The sequence below is a fragment of the Chaetodon auriga genome, chromosome 4, assembly GCF_051107435.1.
Source record: "Chaetodon auriga isolate fChaAug3 chromosome 4, fChaAug3.hap1, whole genome shotgun sequence".
Taxonomy (NCBI): Eukaryota; Metazoa; Chordata; class Actinopteri; order Chaetodontiformes; family Chaetodontidae; genus Chaetodon; species Chaetodon auriga.
Window position 1 is genome coordinate 29,662,429 of NC_135077.1, and position 19,739 is coordinate 29,682,167.

At 43.9% G+C, this 19,739-nt stretch overlaps 2 protein-coding genes across 5 annotated transcripts in view; both read left to right on the plus strand.

Annotated features, from left to right (window-relative positions):
• Nucleotides 1-15,246, plus strand: part of LOC143319933 (ankyrin repeat and SOCS box protein 5-like) — a 62,541-nt gene extending 47,295 nt beyond the window's left edge. Inside the window, exons 3-7 of the mRNA XM_076729219.1 lie at nt 12,613-12,720; nt 12,906-13,059; nt 13,805-13,939; nt 14,379-14,570; nt 14,688-15,246. Coding sequence (XP_076585334.1) covers nt 12,613-12,720; nt 12,906-13,059; nt 13,805-13,939; nt 14,379-14,570; nt 14,688-14,815 — 717 coding nt within the window. The 3' untranslated portion in view covers nt 14,816-15,246. The remainder of the gene's footprint in view (nt 1-12,612; nt 12,721-12,905; nt 13,060-13,804; nt 13,940-14,378; nt 14,571-14,687) is intronic.
• A 153-nt stretch (nt 15,247-15,399) lies between these two features.
• The window catches only part of galnt7 (UDP-N-acetyl-alpha-D-galactosamine: polypeptide N-acetylgalactosaminyltransferase 7), a 45,763-nt gene continuing 41,423 nt past the window's right edge, over nt 15,400-19,739 (plus strand). For 3 of the 4 annotated variants that reach the window (XM_076729210.1, XM_076729211.1, XM_076729213.1), the window contains exons 1-2: nt 15,400-16,681; nt 19,583-19,694. In XM_076729210.1, the coding sequence (XP_076585325.1) occupies nt 16,559-16,681; nt 19,583-19,694 (235 nt within the window). In that variant the 5' untranslated portion in view covers nt 15,400-16,558. The other variant, XM_076729212.1, reaches the window with a different exon arrangement.

Here is a 19,739-nt window from a genome sequence, read left to right on the forward strand (position 1 = left end):
CAGTGCGCCAGCCTACCATGGACAGCGGTGAAGTGAACAAATTTGAGAATCAAGGCGATGAGCCTCTAAGTGAAATCAGTGACCACGGATTTGATGAGCTGGCTCGACACCACATGCACAGAGGAGAAACCACCTGGACCCCAAATCAGGTAACCAGCACTGCACAGAGAAAATCATACAGCTACAGAGAGCTCCCCCACAACCTGAAACAAGCCAGTGATGATTTTAAACCTCCCCAGCCTTACCACACACAGTCTTTCCCTACGTACAACACAAGCCCATCCATTGCAGTGGCTGCAACAGACCGAGGGAAGTACCTGATGCGACGTGAGCTGGTGAGTTCAGGCCTGCTGAAGTTTGAGGACAAGCCGGAAAACTACTGGGCATGGAAGGCATCTTTTATCAGCTCTACTGATGACCTAAATCTCTCCATCAGAGAGGAGCTTGATCTGCTGTGCAAATGGCCGGGGCCTTCATCATCTGAGCAAGCTAAAAGGATCAGAGTGGTCCACATTCACAATCCACCTGCAGGCCTCAGTATGTTATGGCAAAGACTGGAGGACGTTTATGGCTCACTGGAGTCGATTGAAAATGCTCTTCTGAAAAAAGTTGAAGATTTTCCCAAAATCTCAGCCGAACAAAAACACAAACTAACTTGGAGACATTCTCATGGAACTTGAAGCAGCCAGGGCAGATGGACACTTGCCTGGTCTCTCATGCCTCAGTACCTCCCGTGGAGTAAGCCCAATAGTCCAGAAACTCTCATCCAACCTACAAGAGAAGTGGATTACTGTAGGATCATGTTACAAGGATCAACACAAAGTGCCATATCCTCCCTTTTCATTCTTTGTCAACTTTATCTGTGAACAAGCAAAAGCACGCAACGATCCCAGCTTCGCCAGCATAACAGGAACATGGTACGCAACAAAGACAGAAAAGAGTGTTTTCCAGCCATCCAGTCATCACATGAGAACATCAGTTGCTGTGAGAAGGACTGAAATCTCAACAAGTGGCAACGACAGCGATAACACTACAGCAGTCAAGAAACACGATGACCCCGACAAACAGTGCCCACTACATAACAAGCCTCATCCATTGAGAAAATGCTGTAGCTTCACAAACAAAACTCTGGAAGAAAGGAAAGCTTATCTGAAGGAAAAACACATCTGTTTCAAGTGCTGTGACTCATGTCGCTAAGGACTGTGGCAGGCCTGTGCTGTTCCAGGAGTGCAACAGCGACAAACACCCATCAGCGCTACATCCAGGGCCTGCCCCATGGAAAGCTGATGTCCATCTGAGTACTGTAGATCACAGAGCAGCAGCTGCTGGAATCCATTCCGTCTGTGATGTCCAAATGCACGGAAATCTGTGGGAGTGTGAACACATCAAAATCATGCTCCAAAATCTGTCTCACCTTAGTTTATCCGGCAGGCATAGGAGACTTAGCCATAAAGACCTACATTGTTCTTGAGCAGAGCAACAAGTCCCTGGGAGGAACAGAATTCTTTGAGCATTTCGGAATTCAAGGCGTAGGAAATGAAGATCAAGATGGCGCCACGGACGGCTGCCTCGGTGTGTTGGTGCGCGTTGTTTTGTTTTGTGTTTTAAACCTGTTTTTTGTGACGGTACCCGGAGCTCTTTCACCAGAGAACTGCTCATGAACATCAGGGGAGCAACACCAGAGGATTTATTTCCTAAATTTCTGCTCCCAACGGTGGAAATTTTGGACATACTGGTCAAAGGTGCACTCACCTTTGCTCATGCAGTGAAACGCCGGAGGATAGAAAACAGGCCGGCACGCTTGTGCACCTTTGCCAACGCGGATTACGCACGGCGTTACCGGGAATTTCTCTCTAACATGCGTTCACTGCCCAACAAACTGGAGGAAGTGCAGCTGCTGTTGGGCAAAAACAGGGACTTTTCTTCATCTGCGGTTTTGTGCTTCATCGAGACGTAGCTCTGTGGATTAATACCGGACTCTGCGCTGCAGCTGGCTGAAAACTGCAAACCTTCCGGCAAAACTAAAGGTGGAGGAATCTGTTTCTACATCAACAGTGGTTGGTGCAACGACGTGACAGTGATCCAGCAGCACTATTCTCCTGACCTGGAATCTTTCATCGCTAACTGTAATCCTTTTTATTCACCCCGTGAATTCGCCTCATTCATTCTGGTCGGCGTTTACATCCCGCCACAGGCCAACGTGCAGGACGCACAGCGTATGCTTGCCAACCAGATACTGTGTGTGGAGCGGACCAACCCGGACTCTTTGGTTATTGTCCTTGGCGACTTTAACAAAGGTAACCTCACCCACGAACAGTTTATCAAATGCCCGACCAGAGAGGAGAATATTCTGGATCACTGTTACACCACAGTCAGGGATACTTATCACGCCGTCCCCCGTGCTGCACTGGGCCACTCTGACCACGTCATGGTACATCTGATTCCTGCGTACAGGCAGAAACTAAAGATCTGCAAACCTGTAGTGAGGACATCAAGGAAGTGGACCAGCGAGGCTGTGGAGGATCTCCAGGCGTGTTTGGACTCTACTGACTGGGATGTGTTCAGGACTGCTACCAACAGTCTGGATGAGTACACGGAGGCTGCGACGTCCTACATCAGCTTCTGTGAGGACTGCTGTGTTCCATCACGCACCAGGGTGAGTTACAACAACGACAAACCCTGGTGCACAATGTCAACAAACTCTTCAGGAGACAGAACCCCTGGAAAGCAGCTGGACCAGATTCTGTCTCCCCATCTGCCTTGAAGCACTGCGCTGATCAGCTGTCTCCAGTGTTCACAGACATTTTTAATACCTCACTGGAGACATGTCACGTGCCAGCCTGCTTCACTTCTTCAACCATCATCCCTGTTCCCAAGAAGCCAAGGACCACAGGACTTAACAACTTCAGACCTGTTGCCCTGTCCTCTGTGGTCATGAAGTCCTTTGAACGCCTTGTGCTCTCACTCCTCAAAGACACACTGACCCTCTCCAGGACCCCCTGCAGTTTGCCTACAGAGCCAGCAGGTCTGTAGACGATGCAGTCAACTTGGCCCTCCACTCCCACATCCTCCAGCACCTGGACTCCGCAGGAACCTACGCTAGGATCCTGTTTGTGGATTTCGGCTCTGCCTTCAACACCATCATCCCAACTCTGCTTCCCAGCTGAGCGTGCCTGACTCCACTTGCAGGTGGATTACAGACTTCCTGTCTGACAGGAAACAGTACGTGAAACTGGGGAAAGACCATCATCACCGGATCCCCCCAGGGCCGTGTTCTTTCTCCTCTGCTCTTCTCCCTGTACACAAACAGCTGCACCTCCAGTCACCAGTCTGTCAAACTCCTGAAGTTTGCGGACGACACCACCCTCATCGGACTCATCTCTGATGGCGATGAGTCTGCCTACAGGTGGGAGGTTGACCATCTGGTGACCTGGTGCAACCAGAACAACCTGGAGCTCAATGCTCTAAAGACAGTGGAGATGGTTGCGGACAACAGGAAGAACTCAGCCTCACCTGCACCCATCACCCTCTGTGACTCCACTATTGACACTGAGTCTTTCCACTTCCCGGGAACTTTCATCTCCCAGGACCTCAAGTGGGAGCCAAACATCAGCTCCCTCATCAAGAAAGCACAGCAGAGGATGTACTTCCTATGGCAGCTGAAGAAACTCAGTCTGCCAAAGACAATGATGGTGCACTTCTACACAGCCATCATTGAGTCCATCCTCACCTCCTCCATCACCATCTGGTACGCTGCTGCCAGCGCCAAGGACAAGGGCAGACTGCAGTGTGTCATTCAGGCTGCAGAGAAGGTGATTGGCTGCAATCTCCCATCTCTCCAGGACCTGTACGCCTCCAGGACCCTGAGGCGTGCAGAAAAGATTGTGGCTGATCCCTCTCACCCCGGACACAAACTCTTTGAGACACTCCCCTCTGGCAGGAGGCTGCAGTCCGTCAGGACCAAAACCTCAGACCACAAGAACAGTTTTTTCCCGTCTGCCGTCAGCCTTATCAACAAGGCCCGGAACCCCCCCGACACTCTAAACACTCCACCTCTGCCTCATCTTGTCACATTGACATAGACACAACTCTATGCGTTACATTAACACTCAGCTTGGACTTCTTTCTGAAAAAACAGACTGTGTTTCTGGAAAAAAACAAACAAACAAACAAAAACCAGACTTGTGTATATATATATATATGTTGTTATATTTTGTTCCCCTTTTTTTAGTAGCTGTGTCATACACCATCTTCACCAAAACAAATTCCACGTATGTGTAAAATCGTACTTGGCAATAAAGCTTTTTCTGATTCTGATTCTGAGGAACGAGATACACTTTGAAGACATGCTCAGGAGTGGTGGATACAGCCGGGCGGCGCCAGTAACTTCATGGTGGAGTCGTTAGATGGCAACATCCACATTCCCTTGCCTACTGTGATTGAGTGCGACATGCTGCCAGACGACAGGTCTGAAATACCATCACCAGAGGCAGCCAGACATCATCCTCACCTCAAGCACTTGCGTCCATCCTTCTTCTACTTGGGAGAGACTTAATCCAGGTGCACAAAGTGCGGGAACAATGTAATGGGCCACACAATACGCCGTTTGCCTAGCAACTCGACCTTGGATGGGTGATAATCGGAGATGTGTGTCTGGGAAAAGCACACAAAACCACCACTGCCAGCGTCCTCAGAACCAGTGTGCTGATAAGTGGGCGCCACTCCATCCTCAGCCCATGCATCAGCAGCTTAAGGGTCAGAGAGAAGATTGACAGCCCTGTGCTACCCCACACTTCTCCATGTGTTTCTCATGCAGCCAATGAAGCAGACAGCCTGGACAGAAATGTGTTTCAAAGAACACAGTATGACGATCAGCTTGGCCTGTCTATCAAAGACAAGTTGTTCCTTGACCTCACGGATAAGGAGGTCTACATGAACGAAGCAAACTGCTGGGTAGCACCACTGCCATTCAGGCCTAACAGGCCGCGTCTGCCCGACAACAGCCAACATGCCGTCAATTGCCTCACCTCCCTCCTCCGCATGCTGGAGAAGAAACATGGCAGGAAAGAACACTTCTTCAACTTCATGCAAGCAATGTTCGATGCAGACCAAGCAGAGCCTGCCCCAGCGCTGAGGCCATGACAAGAATGCTGGTACCTACCAATATTCAGTGTTTATCACCCACAGAAAAAGGATCAGATACAGGTAGTGTTTGATTCCAGTGCGTAATACGAAGGCACCTCCCTCAATGATGTTCTTCTCAGTGGGCCTCACATGAACAATACCTTGCTGGGGGTCCTAATGCGCTTTTGCAGAGAGCCGATAGTGGTAACTGCAGATGTGCAGCAGATGTTGTACTGCTTCATTGTACAGGAAGAGCATCGTGATTTTCTGAGATTTTTGTGGCTTGAAGATAAACCAACCAAAAACAAACACATCACTGAGTACCACATGAAAGTGCATGTTTTTGGCAACTCTCCTTCCCCTGTGGTAGCCATCTACGGCCTGAGAAGAGCAGCCCTGTGTGGAGAAAAGGAACACGGCAGCAAAGCTAGACAGTTCATCATGAGAAACTTCTACATTGATGATCGGCTTTCCTCATTCCCCGCTGACAAACAGGCCATTGCCATCCTGAAAAGCACAAAAGAAATGTTAGCAGAGTCGAGCATTAAGCTACACAAAATAGCCTCTAACTGTTGCTGTAATGGATGCCTTTCCTCCTGAGGAGCGGGCCAAAAACTTAGTGGATCTAGAGCTAACTGCTGACCCCTTGCCACTGCAGCACAGTTTGGGACTTGCCTGTAGCTTGCAGTCCAACACATTTACCTTCTGTGTATCCAGAGAGAAGAAGCCATTTATGAGAGGGGGAATCCTGTCCACAGTCAATGGGCTTTACAACCCCCTGGGCTTTGTGGCACCTTTCACGATTCAAGGAAAGGCCTTAGTCAGGGAGCTATCCGCTGAACTAGCTGAATGGGATGCTCCCCTGCCGGTGCTGAAAGAGGAACAGTGGAGAATGTGGAAGGGACTCACTCTGTGAGCTTGAGCAGCTTCAGATTGAAAGACCCTATGTGCCTGTTTCTTTGTGCTCCACAAAACACAGAGAACTTTGTGTCTTCTCTGACGTCTCCACTATGGCCATATTAGCAGTTGCCTATCTTAAAGCAACAGATGAAAAAGGACACACTCACATTGGCTTTGTCATGGGCAAGTCAAAGCTGGCTCCTCTTCCCCCACACACAGTTCCACAGCTCGAACTTTGTGCTGCTGTCTTGGCTGTTGAAATGGCGCAATTGGGAATTGTATTGGGCTACATCAGCAACAATAGTCAAAGTTTTTATGTATATGTAAACCTACCTGCTGAATGGCCCTCCGTTCACAAATGTAGGTGTTAGGGTTGAGCTGGATAATCGTTTCAGATGAGTATCCATTACGGATAAAGCATTGTTGACGAGTACGAGCATGATACGAGTTAAACTCGTCACTATCCGTGCTCATGCTGAAGGAAAATCCTCATTGGGTAACTGACTGTCTTCACACTCTGTGATTGGCCAGTCACACACAGCACCCATCCCTCCCTACACAGACACGTCTCTAGCTCATGTTGCTCTCTTCGGTACTCCTTAGGTTTTCGTAATGTACGCGGTGCATTTGACAAGACAGAGCTGAAAACAGCTCGTGTCGCGTCAGTCACTGCCTCCACTCTGGTTGGGAAAACTTTGCTCGTACTGAATGCGGTGCTTTTGAGAAGAATACAGTGAACAAGGCTGACATATTATTTCCCTGTTTGTCATCACTGGATGTTTGCATGAATCACCAAGTTCACACAGATCATTAAAAAATAAACAGTCTTACAGACAACTTACACACATACACACATATAGCTGAACACACAAAGTAGCCTACATTAATATTTTTATTGTATATCAATTTCAGCCTTAAAATAATGTACCAATTTAAGCCCCACATTTCCATTAGGCCCCGCCCACTCCGAGTAGAGATACGGATACAGATAATTTAGATGGTTGAACAGATACAGATACAGATAGTGGTGTACTCGCTCATCCCTAGTAGGTGTTGATGTGTTTGGTCCATGGACCATAAGCACAAGACGCACGCGAGGTAGCAGAATAAATGCTGGGCTGTCATCTTTACTTGCATGGTCACAAGAGCTGTGCATATGGAAGTGCTTGAGTCTCTATCCTTAAGCTTCATTGATGATAGGTATTGCCTGTAGGATATTGGATGCACTGCTTTTAAAGACAAACACTGCTCACCTGTCTCATGAAGTTCTGGTCACACTCATGTCTGAAGTCATGGCCATTATGAACTCCAGACCCCTTGTTCCAGGGTCATCTGATCCAGACATGCCCACAGTCCTCACACCTGCCATGCTGTTAACACGGAAAGTCAACCCAGTGCTGCCACCCGCAGGAGAGTACGACCTTAAAGACCTATACAGCAAGCAGTGGAAGCAGGTACAGGCATTGGCCGATGCATTCTGGAAATGCAGGCGTCAAGAATACCTGGTGTCACTCCAACCAAGGAGAAAGTGGCACATGGACAAGCCAAAGTGGACATGAGGGTGGTCAGACAGAGGTGGGGGCAGAACAATAGAATAGGAGCAATTCTGAAAATGTGAAATATATGAAATGTAACTAAGTGTATAAACAAATATTAACATCAGATCTTAGAGACAGAGAGCCAGAGCTTTAAAGTATGTACCAGAAAAAATATGTGCAAGTTGCAAGTGATAAATAAATGTAAACAATCAGTAGTACTGTGCAATATCGCAGTAGTGCAAATAATATGTAAACATTGAATATTGGGGTTTGTGAGGTTGCCAGCCGCACACAACTGGCTGGCACAAGTCCTCAGGACTCTGGAACTAATTCCATCAGGGCCAGCAGCCTTGTCCAGGTGCAGCATCTACAGCTGTCTTCTTACCTGGCCCGCAGTCAGGCAGGGGATGATGCTAGTGGAGGGGATGCTGTGGGGGATGGTGGGGAACGTGGGAGTTGAGTCCAAGGGAGGGATCCCCAGGGGGGGTTGAGGGTTGGAGAGAGAAAGCTTGGGTAGAGGGGGATATGGAGGCCATCATGGACAGTGGTGAGGTGTGAGGGGGTGGGGGAATGAGAGGCCACTCCTGGCTGTGAGCTAAACCTGTTAGAAAAGTGATTTTGCTCATTGGCCCTCTTGAAGTTGCTGGCTGCTGGTCTGTCTTTTGCCTTGAGCCCCATGATCTCCTTCATTCCTGTCCACACATCCTTCACTCTGTTCTGCTGGAGTTTGGCCTCCAGCTTTCACCTGTGGGCAGCTCTGCTCTGCCTCAGCTTCTCCCCCAGCTCGTGCTGAAAACACAGAGTTTTGACTTTCGACTGCTTCTTTATCGATCCCAATTTGGGAAAATATTTTGTTGCAGTAGCAATTAAACATACAGGCAAACACAGAATGTATCCACAATTATTTAGAAAAAAGTAACAAAAAATATAAACAGGACTAAAAGTAAAAATATAACAAATTAAACTAAATATATTGTTATGTAATATGTATTATAATGTACAATACATATAATCTAATATAATAATATAATAAAAAAATACAATATAACTAGTTATATAAACAGTATTTACAGCAAGAAGCAGCAAAAAAATTGTGCAGTTTCAGATGATAGATAAGTGTAAACCGCAAACTGTATGTGCAATATTGCAGTAGTGCAGATAATATGTAAAAGTAATATGTAAAACACAAGAGTTTGTGAGGTTCGTGGATTAACTGTTTAAATTACTGTTGTACAGTGTGATGGCTCATGGCAGGAATGATTTCTACCATTCGACCATTCCACAAAATCTTCCACCAGTGCTCTGTATTCCTCCTCTCATCCATCCTTTCTACACCCCACCACCGCTGAGTTGTCCGAAAACTTCTGTAGGTGGCACGATGAAGAGTTGTACTGGAAGTCTGAGGTCTACAAGGTGAAGAGAAGGGGAGACAGAACAGTCCCCTGTGGTGCTCCTGTACTATTTTCCATGGTCTCAGACAGAACATTTCCCAGTCGGACAAACTGTGGCACTGGAGAAATCAAAGAAAGTGATCCTCGCAGTGCTGCTGCTACAATCCAAGTGGGAGTGAGCACGCTGCAGCAGTGGCTCCCACAACATATTCCAGTCTGTTGTCTCAAAGCAGTCCTGCAGTGACTCGTTAGCCTCCTGAGTCCACCTCCTCACTGTCCTCATTGACACAGGCGGCCTCTGGACAAAAGGGTGGATAAATTGGTGGAATGTTGGCAGAGTTTTGTCCAAAGGGTTGTGATTAAAGTCCCGTGTTTGGTTGCTGCATATGTAGCTCCGCTACGGTGGAGTTGGATGACGTCATATACTGCTTCCCCATCAGCCTTTGGAGGGATGTAAACAGTGATCATGATGGAGGCCATGAACGAGGCAAAAAAATAAGGCCACATCCCCACAGCTAGCAGCTCAATGTCCAGGATATAGAAACGTTCCTTAATAGCAACATGTCTGGGATTATTAGACCACTTCTCATGCACAAACAGCACAATCCCTCCTCCCTTCTTCTTACCGTTCCAAGCCACATCTCTGTCCGTCCGCACACATCTTAAGCGGAGTATCTCCACGCTTGGTCTGAGTGAAGCCATGACACGGTAAAGGCCATTAGGCTGCACTGTCGATATTCCCACTGAGTCCTGACCAGCACGATGAGCTTGTCTGTCTTATTTGACAGAGACTTCACGTTCCCCGTGATGATCACCTGTATCTACCTGCTTTGGCCCTCCGTTTGGCTCCGGCTCTGCAGCCCTGACATCGCCCCTTCAGCTTGTCCAGGACTATGATCCTCTCTCCGGGCGGAGCGTGGGTTTACGCAACACGATCAGCCGTTTGCGTGTGTAGACAATGCCCCCACTACTCTCTGTACCGCCCTCAGTTACGAAGAGTGCAAAAAGTAACAGAGGGGCCACTAAAAAAGTTTTAAAACTGCACGCAAATGTCGTGACAGAGTTACCAGCAAAGTTAGAATTTTAAAAAAGGATGGAAAAACACAACAAAAACAAACGAGTACAATGGAGCTACGACCACCCAACACAGTGCCATCTTGCATCATCTGATCTGGTTGGGCATGGCCTGATCACTTTTGGTGAGGGTCTTTAAAAGTTTTTCATGTTGCCCCAGGAATATGCCTTTAAATGTGAGGGTGCTGTTAATTGTGAAAAAACCAGAGGGGTTTTCTGAGTCTGACTCTGTGTCTGCTAAGTTCATCCCATAACAAGACTGTACCATTACATGAGACTAGTTGTGTGAACCCAAATGCAGAACACAGGAGTGGAGATAAGGAGTAGCTGCAAAGATGAATTTGTTCACACTCAGTACAGAGAGCAGAGAGGATGTCATAAAATCACATCAAGATTGTTAGGAGATGATCTGCCCCCATAATTAGATAAACTTTTACATGAATTAAATGATTTTTATGTCAAGGGAGAGAAATAGATTGAAGAGGTTTAGATTTAGGTTAGATAAATTTAAGTAATTTTTTTGTATAGAAAAAAGAAACAGAGGGAAATTCACTCTCTAAAATAAAAATAGAAAAAAGTATTACAGAAAATCATACTACAATTTTAAAATATGTGTACAGTTTTAAGTAGATCTGTATCTAAATTATATTTATAATAACAGTTCAAGGATATTGAGCTCTTTGAAAGATCTCAAAAAATCAACTAGTAAAAATCTTAAACTCAACAAATCACAAGGAAATAATGGCCTAACATCAGAATTTTACCATGTTTTTCAGGCAATATGCTATTTTTGCCATACATTTCTATCTTTCTGTATTGCCATCATCATTGATCATGCTGTTAATTAGGCTGTTATTGATGTATGATTCATGCATGAGCTTGATTCACTCTAATAAAGATACTGCCGTGTATGCTATTCTTACAATCAACATCAAAGCGTGGTGGCGCAATATCAAATTTCACTCTCTCATTGGTGTATTTGTACTGGGAAATAATTGTGCTCATCTGTGGTAATTTTAACCGTTGTTGATGACGACTCGATGACTTGTAGGCAGCCTGGTATCGTCTACTTTTGATTTGATGATCATAAAGTTGTGTGTTTATAGGCTGTTTTGCTGTTTGACCTATGTGTGTCTCATTGGTGCCAATGAACAAGAATATAGTACATCACTGCAAAGTAACTATTGTGCCCTGGTTTAGTTGGCTGTATTGTATTATCCTGTTTGATGTGGTTATTAACTGATTATTGTATTGTCCCTGTACATTTCTCCATCCATTCTTCCTTCAATCATATGAAGTCTGCCAGTACCATTTCCTTTCAACTTTTTGTGAAATTTGCTTTCATTTTTGGGTTTGGAAGGAGCATGTGTTCCTCTGTTTTATTATCATCTTTTTTAGGGGGGCAGTATAGTCAAGTGTCATTTGCAATGAACCTGAAGCTCTATCAACCAGATGATCAATTTGGGAGGGACTAAAGAAAGTATAGGAGTTGTCTGTTGTATTGAGACACGGCATTGAATTAAATGCTGATGGGATCTGGTAGGGTCTACCAGAGGGGAGGAGTTGGAACAGGTTGTGTCCAGGATATGGGGTCTGCAATGATGCTTTCTGCCCATTTCCTCAGTCTGGAGGTGTGTTAGTCCTGAATAGAGAGCAGGTTGATGCCAATGATTATCTCAGCAGTCCGCTGCAGTCTGTTCTTGTCCTGTTTGATGGTATACCCAAACCAGGTGATGATGTATATGCATAGAACAGACTGGATTATTTCTGTGTAGAACTGGATCAGCAGCTGTTGAGGCAGGTTGAACTTGACACAAGAAGTACATCTTCTGTTGTCCCTTTTTGCCTTTATGCTTGAAGTCCACAATAGGTCCTGGGAGATAGTGGATCCCAGAAACCTGAAGGTTTCCAAAGAGGAAACCTGTTGTTGAGGATGGTGGTGAGGGCAGTGTTGAGAGGCTTCTCCTGAAGTCCACTATCATCTCCACAGTTTTGAGTATGTTCGTTCTGACTATACCAGAGGACCAGCTTTTCGACCTCCCATCTGTATGCAGACAAAGTTTAGAAGTTTAACAAACGGGTCTCCTGAAGTACATTTGTTGGTGTAGAGGGAGAGAAGGGGAGAGAGCACATATCCTTGGGGGGCTCCAGTGCTGATGGTCCAGGTACTGGATGTGATTTCCCCCAGCCTCACCTACTGCTTCCTGTCTGTCAGGAAGTTTGTTGTCCACTGACAGGTGGAGGCTGGCAAAGCGTGCTGGGTGAGTTTTGAAATATTAGCGAGTGCAGCACTGAGGTAGTTATCCGTGGTGCCATCTTGGATCTAAGAGAAGGTCTACTCATAAAACACACTGATATGATACCGAATCTCACTAGGTTTAAAAGTTGGCATCCCTAGATTTTTGCACAATATTCTCCTCATACAAGAGCAGACATGAAGACAGAAATCTAAATCTGAGAAATATGCCCATACACCAATCGCCATCATCTACTCAGAATTCATTCAAATCAGAAAGATTGATACAAACAAGGAAGTGTGCTTCTTTAACAGCTGAAGACATAATTCTGTGTGCTTTCATTTTTAGGGATATCATGCCAACATTGTCACCATTGATCATGTAACCCCTCTCCATGAAGCCTGCCTGTCAGGACATGTAGCCTGTGTCAGAGCATTAATAAATGCTGGAGCTAATGTAAGTATTCTTCTTATTGGCACCATTATTTTAAGTTCACCATGTGTCCATCTTAAAACAGCACTGCACTGTCATTAAATAGCTGCTGAAAGTGTCATTTGCATTTATACACCAGTATGTGTGGCTGTGTGTGTTAGTAGATGTACTAACTGTATTGTATTGCTTACATGTATGTCTGTGTTTAGGTGAATGCTGCTTCCATAGATGGAGTTACTCCACTGTACAACTGTTGTGCCTCTGGGAGTGTTGGTTGTATGGAACTGCTGCTGCAGAATGGAGCACACCCACACATGCCACACACACATTTCCCCTCAGCTCTACATGAAGCCTGCAAAAGAGGTGAATACAGTACTCTGAGCAGGGACCTTGAACACAGTATATGACTGACAGCTCAGTAACCAGGACTCATGTGTAGATGTTCGATTAGTCTGTTTGTTTGTCCAGCTGTCCATCTATCTCAAACACCACAGATTTTGGTAGAGTTTGACTGAATGATTCAACTCACCTCTGCATGGTGGTGTTTTCAACATGAAACTGATCAGCTAAGGGCTGCTACAACATTTACAGTATGGGTCAGGTTGTTATATTTAAAAGGACCAGTGTGTAGCATTTAGTGACATCTAGAAGTGAGGCTGCAGTTTGCGACCAACTTAATACCCCTCGCCTCCCCCTCCCCCTCCAAGCATGGAGGAGAACCTGGGGTGGCCACTAAAAATTAGAAAAACATGAAAGACTCTCCATAAGCAAGTGTCTGCCCGGTCAGGGCTACTGCTGAACAGTATTGAGCAATTTAATTTCAAAATATAATGTAGTACATATGAGTGACTGTCTTTTTAAAATCATGTTACTTTACAGTATTACCGTGTCTGTGAAGTAATGTGTCACTGATTGCACAACTTTTGCGTTGCTTTCACCAAAATAACAACACACAAATGACTAACATGATATATTAAGATTATATTATGATTTTTAATAATGATGCTATCTCTACTATAGCTTCAGCATAAACCTGGTGTCTATATTGACCTTATCTTACCTGTGTGTGTGTGTGTGTGTGTGTGTGTGTGTGTGTGTGTGTGTGTAGGCAATAGCCAGTGTGTCGAGTTCCTGCTGTCTCATGGAGCAGATCCAGACTATGATGTGTCCCACTTGGGCTCTCCTCTCTATATGAGCTGTCTACACCGACACACAGCCTGCTCAAAGATTCTGCTACAAAAAGGTGTGTCCCATTTACTGGAACTTTCTGCCATTTCAACTTGTACCACATCTACATTACCTCCTATACTGGAAGCTGGTGCCTGCATCTTTATATTAAGCTATGTTTTTCTGTGACCTCTCATCACAGGTTATGGCCTCAGTGTGTTTTGTAGAGGCCTGAAATGGTGAAAGTATTGAGTATTTAACAAGAAGTTTGTCATTTTATGATCTCTCAGGATTATCTTGGGACCCCTTTGTTGGTCCTGGCCCCTAATTTTGTAACCACTATGTTAGGCTGTTCCTCTGTGAAGAAGTGATCTTTCATTAAATTCTGAACTCTGTGCTACCGTGGCAGAAAGGGTGGAATTCTGCTCTAATCCATGGCATAGAACGCTGTGTTCTTTTCCTCTCCTCTCTTTCTACCATATCCTCTCCTCTCCTCTTGTCCTCGTCTACTCTAGGAGCCAATGTGAATGTTGGCCAAGGAGGTGACAGGCCTCTGCATGCAGCTGTCAGACAGGACAATGCTGATCAGGTGTTAGTGTTACTGGACTATGGAGCTGATATCAATGTCAGAGACAGTAACAATCAGCGACCTGTGGAGCTAGCACCTCCTGGTGGAAAAACACAACAGCTGCTACTAACGTTTGAAGGTACTGCAATATACTTTGGAGGTACTGTGGTGACACCCAATACTGATGCATGGAACAACTCGAAATTCAAACTAAACTGTATCACAATAATAAGAGGAAATCACTGTCTCTTTCTAGTTTCTCCAAGGAGCCTCTGCCAGTTGTGTCGTATCCAGATCAGGAATCTGATTGGCCGATCCCGACTGAAGCTGCTCCCCGTCCTTCCGCTCCCTTCTCTGCTCACTAACTATCTAGAGCACAAATAGGATGATACACACACATGCAGCATGACAGTGAATTCAGATGCCATTTCTTTAAGTTTTTACATTTGAATGTGCCAAGCTCCTTATTAACCACATTTCATGTTAAAATATCACATTTTTTACTGTATGGTTGTGTTTGTCTGCTACAACATCACTACATTAAAATACACTAAAGATTTACTCACTGTACTCTGGTACATAGTACATTGCCTTTGTGTTTGCATAATTGGCACAATATCTGTTTATTTTATGTTTATTCAATGGTGCTTATTTTTTCTCCCTGCCAGATTATTGTCTGATTGATAATGACAGCTGATCCAGACTTTTAATTAATTTTGTTGTTTTTTTGTGAGTATTGGAATTTATTTTCCATTGGTAAGTGCTGGTCTTCATGTGTGTATGTATTTGTAAATACCAATAAATGATCCATGACATGATGGCAGTAACCTGTCCACTCAAGACAGTTAGTATGGAGAAGGGTTACAATATTAGTTTGCTAAAACTGTATATGGGGCTTGTAGACTGTTTAGTTGAATGCATCTATGATTGCACTGCATATTTTGTCAACATTGTAAAAAGGTAATTTATTAAGGGTTGCAATAATAATTTGTAGTTGACTGCAGATGTAAACATACATTTAGCTAGTAGTCTAGTCTAGACTACATTTAGCTAGTAGTCTAGGAAGATTCTGAGTTCAAGACACAGGGTCTGTGAAGCAGCCTGAACCTCATTTGTTTTGTTGTGGTGCTAGACAATTTATTTACTGAGGCGTTTGTCTATGGAATTGATGTCTGAGAGGCCATGCTGTTAGGTGTGAGGGTGTTCTAAAATAGCTAGTACACACTTATGATCCAAACCCTCCCTATGCAGTGTTCAGATACTGTTGTAATTGACAACAGTATTTACGTTGGCAGCAGTCTAAAATCATTTATTATTTTAATGTTTTGTTTGTATTCATATCACTCCGCCCTCCACATTACCTGTGAACTCTCCACTATTTTAGATTCAATTGTGTGTAAAATTCAGTTGTCATTCCCTGCTTGCTGTTTTCTTCCTTTCTTGGAAATCAGGAGAATTTTTGGAGGAGTTTTATCTCTGGATTCCTATATGATGTGGGCTTTACAGCAATGAGCCACAGTCTTTCCAGTAATTGACGCCCCCGTCACCTAACCAACAACCATACGCTGGAAAACCTGCTGTAATGTCCGTGAGACGTGAGCGGGTCCTTTTACGCCTAAGCCATGTTGGGAACTGAGAGACACAATTTAATATTTACAGTTGCGATGTTAAGAAATAGACTGAAAACATTAAAGAATAATTACTATATCAGGCTACATTCTTGCTTGTCAGAGCTGAGCTATTTAATTACGCTACAGGCGTGTACCTCTCAGATAGGCAAAGCTCTACTGTGGGGGGGGGGGTGCTACGCTGGAGCAGTGTCAGCAGTAGCAGGTCCGGGAGACCAACCGTCAAGAAGGAGACGGAAATAAGAACCGGAAAGGAATAGTTCCCACTACCTTAGTGGAAATCAGCATATAATTTTAACGAAAACTGGCGGTCGTAACGTTGCCTGTCGCGGAGTTAGTGCCAGCCTTGTTATTCCAACTTGCATCATCAGCCGCTAACTAACTAATCGTTTGCTGCCTGGCTAAGTTGCCCTGCCAGCCGGTTAGCCCTTCCTAGGCACTGTAGCAGCTAAACTAGCTTAGCTGTTGGCAGCCCGGCTACACGCAAAGAGCTTCCAAGATGAGGCTGAAAGTAGGATTTATTCTCCGGAGTTTGCTTGTCATTGGAACGTTCCTAGGCTTGGTGGTGCTCTGGTCTTCTCTGTCGCCGAAACCCAACGATGAAAATCCTTTTGGAAAACGGGTGAGTTGACAACAGCAAACCAGTTAACCCTAGGTGTCCTTTAGAGGGAACCATACGTAACAATTATAACAGCTAGCACAACTCCAACCCACCACGTCAGAATGTATAATACATTTAGCTAGCTATGCAGAATAAGTTACAAGTCTGTGGATGGTGACTACTTGTTGGTAGAATGGTCGTAGTAGCACATTTGCGTGTTTTGAACAGTAGAAGCGTCACTCCAAATAAAACAAGTTTGAGAACACGCTTTCAATCAACTGTTTGGCTATCTTTACTACATTGGTTGTCATGGAGATTGGTTCCTAGTTTAGCTACTAACGCTACCTTTATACTTAGTTATGTGTTAATGAATAGTCATTTAGATATATAGTTGAACCCTTCCTTATTTAGTACCTCTGTTCACAGATTTCTGTTAACAGTTGTTGCATTCCTGAATCATGCACCTTCATTCCATGAGACATATCCGCATATATCACCAGAATGGTGGTGTATCCGTCGCTAAGGCGGAACTTAATCGTTATCAAATTACATGAGTTCAGTCATGTTTTTGTTAAAAGTCCTTCTGGTACTGTGACCACAAATTGGATACTAGTTTTTGGCTTTGGTAAGTGTAATTCGTGTACAACGAGAACGTCACCTCAACCTTGCTGTATGACCATGAACCTAAGAGAGCAGTTATGATAGTGATTGTTTTGAATGATCAATCCCTGAAAACGAAAAGCGATATACCTCTTGTTATAAGATCACATAGACTGTCAAATTTTGTTGCCTCTTGTTATTGCTATAGAAAATATCCCACAACTAGCAGGATTTTCTTAAAAGCATGAATGGCAAATTGATGAGGAGCTATCGGTATACAACCTCCTAGTTTATGTTGAGGGTATTTTCTGAGGAAGACCTTGAGGCATAGCACATTTAAAATGGTGTCTAAATTATCTTGTCCTACCAACATTATGTACATTATAGGTAACTGCTTCAGTATAGTTAAATAGATTATGGCTCTACTAAAATGCTTTTATAACTAAAAGAACACATTTAAAACATAAGGCCCATACATTGTGGTAACCTAGCCCACAATCAGAATAAAATGTCCATTTATGTAAAATGCTTTGCAAGAAATATGTTATATGTCTACCCAGTCTATCTGCTGATTTGGACATCAGATTTGACAGATACATTTATGGGTATGAATGTACAAAAGAGTGAAGTGTACCAACAGGCTGCCCCTGACCTGACCTCATAATACATTCTGAAATGAAAAATGTATATGTTTTACAACAAGATTTACAGTATATTTTTATTACTTTTCAGGACATACAGTATGTGTGTTGAGTTTTCTCGCACCTAGCATTAAATGAATTAATTTTTACTCTTAATTTCATCTGGATATACACCTGTGATGTCAGTGGATATTTCTTAGCTAAATTATTTAATCAGTTATTTAATCTCATCAGCTCTGACTGAAGTTGGAGTTCTGTAGGTATAATTAAAGAAATTAAATTACATAAATTACATACATATATTACATAAATTACATATATTACAAAAACATTAAGAGGGTATAGTATTATAATGTCAACTTTTGTTATGCTGTCCATTCAGGCTAGATACTGCCTTCCTGCGAATAACTTGATGTGGAGTAGTCAGGAGAATGTGTTATCTATTACAAACTGCCTCCTGTAATTGGCCTTGAATAAACAGCACAGTGATGAGTGTAGTCAACGATGAGACTGGTAAATGTTTGATTGCTGCATCCCTCTGAATGTGACTTAAACACAACTTAAAGGATAATGATATTAAGATAAAATGCTTTTGAAATTTGAAAGCTTGGCTTCTGCTTTGCTAGCCTTGCAACAGCAGGTCTTTGTCTCCACTCCTGTCCATCTTAGTGCAGCTTTATCAATCTATTTAAGATTTTATAAAGGCATTTTCAATATATATGGATCTGTGATATTATGACACAAAATGGCCAAATGAAGGACAATCACTTGTGTAATTGTGCTCTACCGTTGGAGATATCAACAAGGTAGAGCACATCATCATAACACCAACAGTGACAAAGAACCGTTTCATAATCAGTAGGAGCTCACAATCAAGCGTACATGCTGTTATCTCCACATTCTTTCAGCTATAAGGTGCCATTGAAGTGTAAGGGTGCAACAAAAACCCTTTGTACCAATTAATTTGGCTGTCTATGGCTGCTGTACTTGTTTGGTCAATTTAAATTCAATCAGTTGGTGCCATTTTATGTTTATGTCTCATCAGTAGTGAAATATTTTACAGGTAGCTGTAAAAGCAGAGTTTGGTACCTTGTTGTGACCTGTACATCAGTGGAATAGTATAAAACCATTGGCACGAATGTGCAACACATGAAGCACATGAACATCCAAATCTCTGGAGGTGTCTTCAAAGGGACAATAAAAAAAAATTTCTGGCACTAGGTGTGACACACAAGCCTGACATAGTTGCTAACTTAGTCAGCTTTCTGGGCAGGTAGTGTGTACTATGTGCTGGACATTTTTAGCTGGAAATGGAGTCCTATGGAGGTTGGGTGAGATTGGGTCAGAGTCCATACAGTACAAGTGTGACCTCTATAACCAAATATTGAGCAAAATGAGCCTTTAGCTGCCCTGGAAGTTTGCCCATAATGATAAACCAACAAAAATAATGAAGTCTACATTCACCCCCCATGTGTTAGTGACTACATGTTACAAGCCCTAATCATCTCTAATTAGTCTTCCCAAATGACACACGTAGCCGTTTTGTGTTGAACCATACGTGTTGTGTCCTCCAGCTCACTGTTTTTGTCCCAGGAAGTTCAACCCCTGCATTATTTTCTGATGTAAAGTTAATGTGTAACTGTGTAATGTGTAATACCAACTTGTGTATTCCTCCATGCAGGATGACAGTTTGCTGCCCAAAGGAGACCTAGCAAATAAGTTTAAGCCCGTGGTTCCATGGCCTCATGTGGAGGGGGTGGAGGTTGACCTCAATTCCATCAGACTCAAGAATGGTGAGACAACCATTTCTTAAATATCCCATAAAGAAACTCTGCTCC